The sequence below is a fragment of the Chlamydotis macqueenii genome, chromosome 2, assembly GCF_036417535.1.
Source record: "Chlamydotis macqueenii isolate bChlMac1 chromosome 2, bChlMac1.mat, whole genome shotgun sequence".
Taxonomy (NCBI): Eukaryota; Metazoa; Chordata; class Aves; order Otidiformes; family Otididae; genus Chlamydotis; species Chlamydotis macqueenii.
Genome location: NC_141557.1, coordinates 117,414,168 through 117,426,562, shown reverse-complemented (window position 1 = coordinate 117,426,562; position 12,395 = coordinate 117,414,168). Strand labels below are relative to the sequence as shown.

Below are 12,395 nucleotides of genomic sequence, written 5' to 3'. Positions count from 1 at the left end.
AGGGAAGGTTTAGACTAGATACTAGGAAAGATTTCTTCACTGAAAGGGTTGTCAAGCACTGGAACAGGCTGCCCAGGGAAGTGGTGGAGTCATCATCCCTGGAGGTATTTAAAAGATGTGTAGATGTGGCACTTAGGGACATGGCTCAGTGGTGGGCTTGGTGATCTTAAAGACCTTTTCCAACTTAGACAGTTCTACAATTCTGTGTGTCCCTGGCCCACAACAGGGGACTCAGCGATGTGCCATTGCAAACTGCATTGCCTGCCAATTTGCCATCAGTGGTCTAGATGATGTAAACCACCAGGCAAGTTTCCTGGCTTAAAAAAAGTTCTTCAGTGCCTTGTCTTTTCTTCGGCTTAGTGGAGTTTCACGTCTCAGACATACGCTTTTAAAACCAAATTAATCTGCTAGGCCATAGCAATGGTAGGATAAGATTCACCCAAGAAAGGAGGCGAGATCCAGCACTAACACCAGCATGATATACCGTGGTTGTCTATACCCATGCCTGATCCTGCTGTGGGAAATGATATGCTCTGGACTTACAAGAGGAAAGGATGCCACAGTACCAACATCTATTTAACATGTCATTCAACATGACATACAGACACTGTCAAAGGCAAATACTGTACCCAGGCTATCATCAAGGACGTAGGGGATAACATGGGGCCACCGATAGTTGTCACCAATGATGGAGTTTCGCTCCTGCAACTGAGAAAGAAAATAAGTATGCAGGCCTCAGCAAAAAGTTATTTAGGATCAGAGACTACAATAGTGCTAAAGTAAAGCACGTCTCCTACAAGTCCATATCAGACGTATAAGGAATCAAAGGCCTCAAAAAACTTTGGAAGGTCACTCAGAGGTCTAAGGCTCAGGTTGGAAATCCCTTCACTTCCTTCTACCAGTGTTTCCAACTCCTGCAGCATTTTCTCCATACAAATTACCAGAGATTTTAATGTATATGTGAGGAGAGCTTCAGCTCCTGTGGGAAGCATTAACATCTAAAGACCTGAAAACCATGCAGAGATAACAATTCTGTATTTTTTCATAATGTGTGTTCCTGTGCCCTTAGCAAATGCTGTCCTTGCTTCCACTGATATGCTTTGGCCAAAGCAGTTCACCAAAGGAAAGAGTAAGGCACTATTGACTTTCAGGAGTACAAGACATTTTTGGATTTTCTAGTAGGTCTCCTTGGGATGTAACTTACTACGTATTTTTTTTTTAATGAATCAGATTGGAATACTGGATAGATGCTTTACAATGTGGTATTATAAATCTAATTTTCTGTTGGTTTTAGTGAATATACTTACACGATGAAGGTTTTGCAGCATTGATCTGTAAATTTAATTGGCTCATAATAAATATTAGGCAGATAAATTAAGAATCTTTTATATAAACCTGTCTGGATGTGATCAGTGTTGCTGAATCTCTTAAAAGTACAAATATAAAAAATACAGCAAAGGAAACAAGAAGCTAATAACATTAATCTAATGGCTAAACCAACCTTATTCAGGATAAGGTTTCCACAAATGCACCCAACTCCTTTGTTGTTTATGACATTTTGCAAGAAATCTGTCCCCAGATATTTTCAGTTTATTGTTACATAAACAGCATTTATTGTTAGTAGGAGCAGGATGCATCAATCGTTTCCGTGCCAGCAATACTTTACATTGTGTAAGTCAATGACACATTTCCGGGTTTATATTTTATATTTGAACTCACCCTGTCAAGTTTGATGTCTCCTTCAAAAAGGTCTAGTCCTAAAGCTAAAGGGAAGAGGAGATTAACATTCAGTTATTGTATTGATCGGTGGCTACTGTAATGAAAATTTAAAAAAAAATTAAAAGAGAAACAAAATTTTAAAAAACCTTCATTGATGTCAAAGATGTCTTGATCAATTCCTCCATCTACGTCTATTTCTGAAAAACAGAAAGACAAGTGAGGTAGGACATTAGCCCTTGCTGTTATCTTTATGAAGTGTGAAAATTAATGCAATAACAATAACAGTAATTATAAATCTGTGTCTGTCCCAGCGATGTTTATGAGCAGCTGGTTTCATTGACTGTGTCCCATGCATACAAATAGATCTCTAAACAGAACTCACCAGTTGTCTCTGGAGCGGGCTGTGGAGGGGGAAGAAAAAAAAGATATTATTAGAAATGCATATAATGAAATGCAGCTCGTGTTACTCTCAAAAGTATTAGAGATGCGATCTAAGCTCAACAGATAGCACTTAGTATATGGCTTTGTATTGGATCGACTGGACTCACTGCCTCCTCATTTGACTGGAAATGTTTATTTTCTTATGTGCTTATGTGTCTTCCCTACTTCAGGTTGCCCAACAAGTAAGTTGCTCAGTACTGCTTCTGTGAAGATTTCATGGCTGTTTTTCTCTCATAATTCAGGCCTGGTCTTTCACAAACAGGAAAGAAAAGCCTATTATTTCTATTAAATCAAGCACTGCTATCAGTCAGGTGCTCTACAGAACCTATGGAAGTTATGCTTAACTTTCCATTGTAAAGCTGGAGATGGGGGAATAGAATGAGTGGTTTGGCATCACTCAGCAGGTCTTTGAAGGACTGGGTACTGAGTCCAGGTCACCTCAGCCCCAGCTCAGCCCCTTAGCTGAGCTCCGGTTACCTCAGCAATACCAACTCAAAGGCTGTTTGTTTCTGTAACGTGTAAAATCCAATAAGTAAAATTCCATATTGGCACAAGACCATAATGAGATATACATAGCGCACTTTTCCTTGCCATGACATGCCTATAGAATATAATCTATATTCTTTTATTGGACTAGACACTTCATTTTGGACTGCCTTGGACATGCTTGACATAACACTATGCAACTATTTCTCATGCAGTGAGTAAAATCAAGAAACAGGTTTTCTGTTTCTCATCAGAAGTTTTGTATTCTTATGTTCAAAAAGAAGTTCACAAATTGAAGGTAAAAAACACCCTTACATTCTAAGCTCTGACAAAATAGGTTATAGATCTAGCAAATGGTAAGATGTAACCGCAATTCTGCAAAGCAGGATGGGCTTTTTACTTTTGTTTTTACTATATCCCCCCCCAATTGTTTTTCTTTTTTCATATAAATAATTTGTTTTCTTTCCTCTATGTAGTTTTGCGTGTAGGACTTATTTTTCCAGTGTGCTAAGCATCTGCAACCTCCATTAGAAGCAAAGAATGCTATGAGACCAAATTGCAAAAATCAAGTCCATGCAATCCACAAGAATATTAATTTTGGCAATTTCTACCATCTGTATGATGGATAAGAAAATAGTATGGGCAGAATATTCAAGAGAAATTAAAATGCAGATGTTCTTCTAGACCTGACTTCTGGCACATAATGATGGGAACAATTTTGAGGGCAAACATAACTGCAAGCCCTAAAACTGATGGTATTCATATAAAAACTTTAACCAAATGCAGAAGAAAACTAACTGCAACAAAATTTCTTCATTTGGAAAAGGCTCAGAAAGAAAGCTTTGAAATAATTGGAATGTCCTATTTTAGCTTTTTAATGGAAGATTCATTTTCAATCTGAAATGACTGTCTTGTGAAAACTTCAGCAAATGGCAGAAAAAAAATTGTAAATACAAAAGCCCAAAACCTCATTTTATCATTTTGAGTTACTTGAACTGAAACTAATTCGAACTATTGCTTCACAGTTTTTGTCAAATTTTGATCATTTATTCTGATTGCTGAAGAGGGTAAAACCATTTTTTTTGCCTAACCAAGTAGAGGCTATAATTTATAGGTTTAAGAGAGATAATGTCTAATTGGTATGAGCTGGCATAATCAAATGCTTAATATCTAAATGTTATATAAACTGACAAAGTTTTTAACCAACTTCTGCTGCTGCCTCTTAATTTTCTTAACGAAAACTACCACCCACACATGTCCTAAAGGCAGGATTTTGACCTTGAAGTGTTGGTTATAGAAACCATTGAGTAGAATCTTGTTTCCTGACCTAATTTCTCCTGATACAGCCTTGTTTCAGTACTTCATGATTTTGTTTCTAATTTTGGAAGATTTTAAGATACCTGATTCTTAAAAACCCAGCATCATTATGGAAAAGTGACTGCGTCCATTGAAAAACTGTTTCCAGAGTTGGCCAAATGCAAATGTTGAAGGACTGACTTTGATCTCACATTTCACTGAGTTAACTGGTATTACACAGATTTACAGTGATACATGAGAAATAAGGATGAGGACTTCAAATAAAAAAATAAGCATATAACTGCATACAGATACCATTGAATAAGCCAAAATATCCTTTCCAAACAAATAATCTATAAATCTGCAATCATGGAAAAGCTCCTCTGTCAGCAGGAAAAACTCACCAACTGAAATCAATGTAGCTAAGTCCAGCAGCACTTTTGGTGCACAAACTAAAATGTGACTCTCTGTCTGAAAAATACCAAATTCAGCCATCAACTGAAATCCAGTCTGGTCTTCAGTGTCTGAAAACTGTCATTAAATAGTTTTACACTGAAGGAATCCCTTTCATCACTCCCTTTCACTTCCTTCTCAACAAAACTAGGTCTTTACTCGTGGGAATCTCAACAGCAAAATGCTCAGTTTCAAAAGGAGTATCTCTGTGTACTTGTATTACTCCTTTGTGTAGCAACGGCTTCCATCTCAATACCAGCCTGACGACTGAGACCTATATGATGCCTTTCTAGCCTCTGAAAGTTTTGTAAATAAGCAATAGATTCACAGTTCACAGTCACACACATAGGAAGGTTATATTACCTGTGGTGTACCAAAAAGAAATCTAATTTAGTCTAATCAATGCTACTTTTAAATCTACACACACACACAAAAAAAAATCAGAACATTCTTAATATTAGTCCCTAACTTTGACAAACAATATGGTTTATGTGAATTAAGTTACATTAAAGATTGGTGAAACCATGGCTTGTGAGCACATTTAGCTAGCAAATAATTCAAATGCATCTTGAACAGGTGGGAAACATCTCACCTATTTTAGTCACATAAAAACTAGGTAAATAGACTCACTCAGTAATCAGTGGAGAAACAAATGAGTAATTTCATACATAATTAATCTGTCCCTAAAATAGGTATGGCACCACCGTGATGCCCTGGCATCTCCAGAAGATGATCCACCTAACCTAGCTTGGACAGCTATTAAAGGATGTCATAAATCACCGACTGAACATTTCCCTGCCTCATCATGGACTTCAGATGTAGTACAGCCAGCCAGTTTAGATGAGACATCCTAACTTATCCGTATTTTCTCCAGACTATATAAATTTTTGTACTAGCATCCAGAAATATGAAATAAGCTCTTCCTGGCCATAAGGCACATGGAAACGAAATAATTAGCCCTGGTGATGAGAAGCCCCTCTCTCACACAGGAACTTGTTATTACAAGTTAGTTCAATGTGTGACAGCATGTAGATGCAAGTAGCAGTCTGCATCACCTACTACATGCTTTACTGACGCCTGTAAAGGAATCTAAACAAGACTGAGACTTGAGCTTTGAAAAGGTTGGGAATAGAGGAACAGGTAGTCACGACAGGCAGCGAAAAGACAAGATTATTGTGAGATTAAGGCAGTGGAGGATACAGGAGGACTATGGGAAAGTTGGGACATGGGCTTGACCTCTTGACTTAGGGAGATGTATAAGCGTGTGTTAGTGGAAAGGAAGAGGATAAGACTGTCACAGATAACATTATTCCACTTAAGTAAAGTCATAATAAGTAATATCTTACTCTATATATTACCATGAGGCTATGAATAGCTGAAAGGAACTTCCAACAACTTACTGGTTTTTGTTCTCCAAACTAATTATTAATTTATTAGAAATACAGAATCTCAGCTGTTACTTTTTTGGCATTCATTCCAGTTCAGCTGGACTGGAGGAACAAAGAACAGTCATTTACAAGTATATCCAGTAGCTAAAAAGGCATCAATTTTAATATCAAACATATTGTGTTATAGAAAAAAAAAAAAAACAAACTTATTTCCACTCAAATATGGAGCAGCAAAATAAATTTTAATCTTCATCTTAATTCTAAACTCAGACTTGCTATTATGGTGACATTACTTCGAATACTAGCGGACATTTTGCTTAGATAGGGAATGCAAGATAAGCTCTTCCCATGTATAGCCAGATCTATTAAAAATAGCAGCACTAAGACCCTAAGGAAATAGAAATCTTTCTCTTCTATGCAGATGACAACAGAATTCCTAATTTGCAAAACCAGCATACTTAAGCCTTTTCCTCTCAAACTCATCTTAAGCTGCATCACTTACTCGTTCGTATAAAGAATATGCATTCTTTGTTTCCTTACCTGACTCCAGACCACCTGAAGAAGCAGCCAAGTTAGGATCGTGGGGACAGAAAACCAGTCCATGTTGTTATCCAGTCAGCAGTTGCATAGACAGAATTTCAGATTAACTTGGTATTTAAAACAGTAAATATCATAAATCAAAACCTTTGTCCTTTCATCAATGATTAACTTGCGTACCTTTTTTTTTGTCCAGTAAGCGAAGTCCATCATTACTATATTATGCTAACTAACATATACTTTAACTATTTTTAAGCATTGCTGTGAGAAAAAGTACTGGACACAAATTAAACACAGGATGAAATGGACACAAGAAAATGGAAATACAGAGGAATCGACCCATTGAAATACAGGAAATTCCATTTATACATACACATACATATATTTTTTTTTTTCTAAGGGTTTTTAAGCACTGGAACAAACTGCCCAGAGAAGTTGTGGAGTCTTCGTCCTTGGAGACAGTCAAAACCCAAGCAGACCCAACCCTGAGCGACCTGCTGCAGGTGGCACTGCTGCACGCAGAGACGTTGGACTATGCAATCTCCAGAGGTGCCTTCCCACCCCAACCATGCTGTGATTCAGTGAATAAAGCTGGCACTAAAACTTTTTTTACAACTGAAAGCTAGCAAGACTCTCATCAAGTAAGACATTAATATATTAATACGTATTTTTTGACAAAAAGTGAAAATGGGAAATATGTGCACCTAAAAGAAATCTCTCAGCAACATAATTTCAGTATCTTGCTTTTAGAAAACGCAATGCTATTTCTGTCATTGATGAAGGTAAAACACTGTATTTGTCAGTAAATCACATGATTATAGGCTTCTAGTCTATTTTAAAATTCAATACAAAATCATTTTTAAATGTCAGTATGATTGACCTATCAAAACTCTCTTTTACTCTTTGGAGTTTCAGTTTCTTCCAACTTCAGTCATCTCTTCTACTTACTAGTCACCAGAGAGTGCTGAAATCGCCACAGTTTCATCTTACACTTAAACTGAATGTACTCATGGCAGTTGTATGATCAGACTTGGCTAACGTTTCACTTTCCCAGACCAGCTACCTGGTTAGAACATCGTAAAAACTAAAAATGGCATTTAGATTTTGTATTGTAACTACAGACTCCCAAATGGGTATATCAAAATTAATAACACTTCTCGTACTATTTCAAATACCAGAGCTGCTAAGGAAGAACAGGTTGATCCTAAGTACTGAGAACACCTGAGCAATTTCGAGGCACTCGGATCTGTGCTCATTCCATTGCTGATCCATTGAGAAGTAGCAGTTGTGGATATTGTTGGTTTTATAATGTTAGTTTTTTCAATAAAAGTAACAGAAAGTATTGTAAGCCACAACGCACCAATAATGATGGTGTCAATTGTTCTTAAATCAGTGATGTTTAGAAGGTTGAAAAGCTCTTTTGTCCAGATTTCTTCTGCGAGTTTGGCAGTCCTTGAGTTCTGCCCTCTGTAATCTTCAGCTGCTGGGAGGTGAAGGTAGTTCTCCTTTTGGAAGCTCTCTAGGCTACGTTGGCTATGACCACAGTAAAAAGTACTTTGAACCAACTGGAACAGATCTGTACATTGAAACACTTGGTGCTAGGAACCTGGCATCTATGCTGTACACGTCTCAAAGGGTTTTACTTCAGATCAGCCCTGATTTGATCCCAAGGACTGGACATCCGTGACAGCAACTGGCCTACATTAGGCGGGGATCTGAAGAACATATTCTGGTTTAATTTCAAACCAAAGGAATTCAATTGGGACACTCCAAAACTGCTCTGTGATGTGAACTAAAGCATAGTCAGTGGGAATAACAATGATGATGATGATACTTGCTTAAAAAATACATTCCTGATCAAAAACAAAAGATCAGCATAGTTGCATTCCTTGATTATAGTTATTCCTTGATTACAGCACCTTACAGGTGCATTCATGAGATGGTGGAATATGATAAACTCAAAAGAAATAGCACATATTTTGGTCTTGCTACTTGGCATTGGAAGAAAGCCTAAAAGCCTGGTTTTCTGCTTCTTTGGTCCCTTTTACATGCAAATAATGAAGACAATCTGCTCTCTGTTCCCACATCCCCACTTTTAAGATGCATCGACCAGCACTGAGACCTCACACCAACCTCTTCAATAGGAGACAGAAGGATGACTTTCTTGTCACAAAGAAGGACTGTATGAACCTCTGTGTCATAACCATCGCTGGTCTCAGGACTGGCCAAAAAGTGAGTTACCCAGAGAAAACAGTAGAAGGTGTTGGAGTTTGCATATAGTAACACCAAACAGAGAAAGCATTAAAGTTATATGCTAACCCTGCGCTGTAAAATACAGTTCCTATACATGTTTTTCCTCCAATTCACATAACTTTTTAATTAATTATACTCAGAGTTTTGGTGCCTCAACCAGTCATCTGGTATAATAAAACAAGACACAACAGAAAATTAAACAATATATGAACAACAGAATGTCAAGACTTTTAAGGCAGAGGTTCTTGGCAAAAATTTCAGTGTCAGCCATGAAGTAGCTAAATGTTTTTCTAATACATATTGAGGAGAAAGTAATAAATAGATGGGCAGTCTTAGGGAAGTTTTTTTCTATCTAATCATAGAAGACCTTTTCTACAGACCTTATCTACTCTTGTGACTACATTATCTACAATGACAAACATCTTGCTTTATCATTGACTTACTATCCATGTTCAGGCAATATACATACCTCTTATTTTCCTTAAGAGCTTTGCTACATGACTCCTTGCATTTTTCTTTGAAGATGAAAAGCACTGTAGCCATACCATACTTCTAAGACCAAGGCCCACAGTAAGAAATAATTGAGTACTACTGGAGATGATGAATTAATAAAGAATAGTGCAACTTATTCAAATAGATGGTGTGCATTTTCAGATGTATAAAAAGAACAGCAGTCTTACATCTTGTCTTTATTCTACAGTTACTTGGCATACAACAGTCAAAAGTAACACACATCCTTTCTTGATGCAGTCAGGGACCGGTATTCAAGGATGTTATTTCCATTACCATCTTGGTCTGCAGGTAGAGTTCATCAGTGTCCCGACTACAAGCTCTGTCTTTGAAGAAAAGCAAAAACATTAAACACAAAGCAGAAGGAGCAGGTCTTTAGCTGGTTGATTGCTTTTTCCTTTCTTGCAATTCTTTGCCTTGAACATGTTTCACAACTTTTATGGGTGCTAAGCTCTCTAATGAGCCCTGAGTAACTATAAGAGACACCTGCAAAATCTGAGCTTTTGCCAGTCAATTACATTTCTTTCCCCGAAGACCCACAGGCCACCACGCTGCTAGTAGAAGCAATGAAAAGGAAAGGCATCAGAACTTGCTGCAGATCTATTGCAGCAGCCGCTTGGATCTCCTGCCAAGTTCACTTCGCTAGCAACAGACAGATGGGGAACACCACGGAGCAGACTGCGTGTTCCCTCGGACAGGCACTGTCTCTTTGGGTCTGCCCAGCAGCACTGTGGCCGGTGGGCACTGCCACAGCACAGGTAACAATAATACCGCAGCGCTGCTTATCCTCCTGCCCTGGTGCAGAAGGAACATCCACCAGGCATTGTCCAGTGCAGATGAAAAACATCACCTGCTTTAGTCTTCTTCGTCAAGCTATGTCTGTGGAGAATAATCTGGGAAGAGACGGTAACGGAGGCAGAGAGATTAGAAAAAATGAAGTACAGAAGAGCAAGAATGCTCTTTTTAAAAGCCAGAGAAACTTAATTTCAAAATGCAATGTTAGCTACAGAAAACCATAAAACCAAATAAAAATAGCTCTATAGGGACAGTGATTTTCTAGCATTTTTGGTAGGTAGTTTCATATTTGAATAGTTTGTTGATTTTCTGTATTTCAGCACAGATGCTTTGATAATTTTGCTGTTGGTATACTGCTCAGTGAACAATGGTGATTCATGGCTGCTTGCTGAAATTTGGGTGGAACTTATGATGAGTTTCAGTGTCAACAGTGATATGCATTCAGTAAATAATCTTGAAAAGTGCTGCCTTATGGAGCGTTATGTACCTCACTTAGCAGTGCCTATAGAGCATATGTTAAAGAGTAGAAGGATATTCAAATGGTCTACTATTCTCAGTGGATTTTTCCTTGCCCTGTCTCAAACTTCCTGCATTATCTTGGACAAATTAGATTCACTTTTTCAGTTAATCTCCTAAATGGGGATAACACAGCAGTGCTATCTCCTTGGATGATGAGGCAAAAGCACTGATGAAGGTAAGGGCTGTCAGACAAACCTGCAAGATAAGAGACCCTCAATCAAACCCAAAATATTTCGAGTTGAACACGTGAATATTTCATGTTAGGAAACTCCATTTTTTACAAACCTAGCAGGTATGATATGGAATATAATGTAAGAAAGTGAAAATTACAAAAGATATCAAATACAAGTATTCCGTCTTCTTGCAGAGGAGCAAACAAAACATGTTTGCTCTGGTGAAGAGTTATAAAGAAAATAAAGCAGACCTCCAGTTTCCTCCCACTGCTTAGCTCCAGGTAAATTAAAAATCAAGGTTAAGAAGCAAACAGCAGAAGCCAGGGTGTATAAGTGCATCCCTACTGCCCACTGCCACTTCAGACATGTACTTTAACCATCATCTTTTCTCTTGTGTGAGAAAACAGTGTTTCACAAATTAAATAATTACTCATACAGGATTACACCTCTCCTCCTTTCATGGGAAACCGAATCATGTCCAACATGTTTTTGCACAAGCATATTTTACGGTAACTATGAATCAGATTACAGCGTGAAACCAACTGTGACTGGTGTGCGGCCACTAAAGCGGCTGCAGCTGGCCACTAAGTACCATGCCACTACAGAAGCATAGTCCAGGCATACTTAGTTCTCTCCGAGATGACAGGGCACGAGCCTTAGCTGGGAGAATGTCTCTCTTCATTCCAGAGGCCTGTAGCAAACCCCAGACTCTTGCGCGCCCAGCCAGAGAAAAACTTAAAAAAGACTGAAGTAATAGGAAGAGAAATTGAAGCATAGCTGTACTTGGCACCAGGCAGAAATCCTCACCGCAGCAGCTGGGAAAGGTGATTAGCGAGGTCGTTGGCATAGGTGCAGTTTCAGAAAACATAAAGTCAAAAATCAGCAACAGCCCTGTGGCTCCCTACCACAGGATGCAGCAGTCTTCAAATGCCCCCGTGCGATTCCTACGGGCACTACAACGCTTTAGTTTTATAGATGAGCTCTAAAGGAGTTTGGGGAAGGAAAGGTCTTGCAAGTACGTGGGGTTTGCATGAACACGTTACAGTCGGTGTTCACTCGTGAACTGGGGTGACTCAGTCCTTCCCAGAACGGAGTCCTGCGGGAACAGAGCTTACTTGCCACTGACGGATACAGCACACAAGTGAATCTGTAAGTCTGAGGTTTTAAATTAAATGAAAATATTCCTTCCATAGATTGGAACCATCTCAGTCAGTCACTCAACCATTAAAACACATAAAAGATTTGCTACATTTTATGAAACACCTGGATAAAAATCCCGTATCTAAAAGTATCTCAGAGTACTACTTCATGAATTAGCATCCTTAAATACTACACGTATTTAGAGACAACCCAAAAATATTCAGTGCCCTCTTGTGGTTTGAATTAGGAAAGAAGAAAAATTCGTAAGAGAAACTACCGAAGTTTGAACAGTCTCACAAGTGAGGTGGTGCATAAATCACATCTTCTGTGACACTTCTGCCACAATCGCTACCCTGGAGAAAAAAAAAAGCCACCAGCTTCCTACTGTCTTCTGTCCCAACTGGCAAAAACAGAGAACCTAATGCAAGGCTTTCTAAAAAACAAGTGTCTATTACTGTTAAAAAGCAGGTCTGCATGAGGTTTTTTTTATTTTAAACATGGTCTCTCCAAAAAAAAAAAAAAAAAAATACCCTCCCTCCAAAGAAAACAAGAAAGTAAATGCTTCTAGCATTCAGCCAAAAAAAAAAAAAAATCTGACTGGTAAGATGTTCAGATTCTTTCAAACTGCAAACACATTTTGAGAAATATAAACTTCTCCAGCCATAGAAGTAAACATGGCTGGCAG

At 38.3% G+C, this 12,395-nt stretch overlaps 1 protein-coding gene across 1 annotated transcript in view; it reads right to left on the bottom strand.

Moving 5' to 3' along the window:
* The window catches only part of MEP1B (meprin A subunit beta), a 34,353-nt gene extending 27,967 nt beyond the window's left edge, over nucleotides 1-6,386 (bottom strand). Inside the window, exons 1-5 of the mRNA XM_086741496.1 lie at nucleotides 6,324-6,386; nucleotides 2,102-2,120; nucleotides 1,866-1,916; nucleotides 1,720-1,763; nucleotides 630-702 (exon numbers count right to left, since the gene is read on the bottom strand). Of these exons, the coding sequence (XP_086597622.1) occupies nucleotides 630-702; nucleotides 1,720-1,763; nucleotides 1,866-1,916; nucleotides 2,102-2,120; nucleotides 6,324-6,386 (250 nt within the window). The remainder of the gene's footprint in view (nucleotides 1-629; nucleotides 703-1,719; nucleotides 1,764-1,865; nucleotides 1,917-2,101; nucleotides 2,121-6,323) is intronic.
* Nucleotides 6,387-12,395: the final 6,009 nt, after the last annotated feature.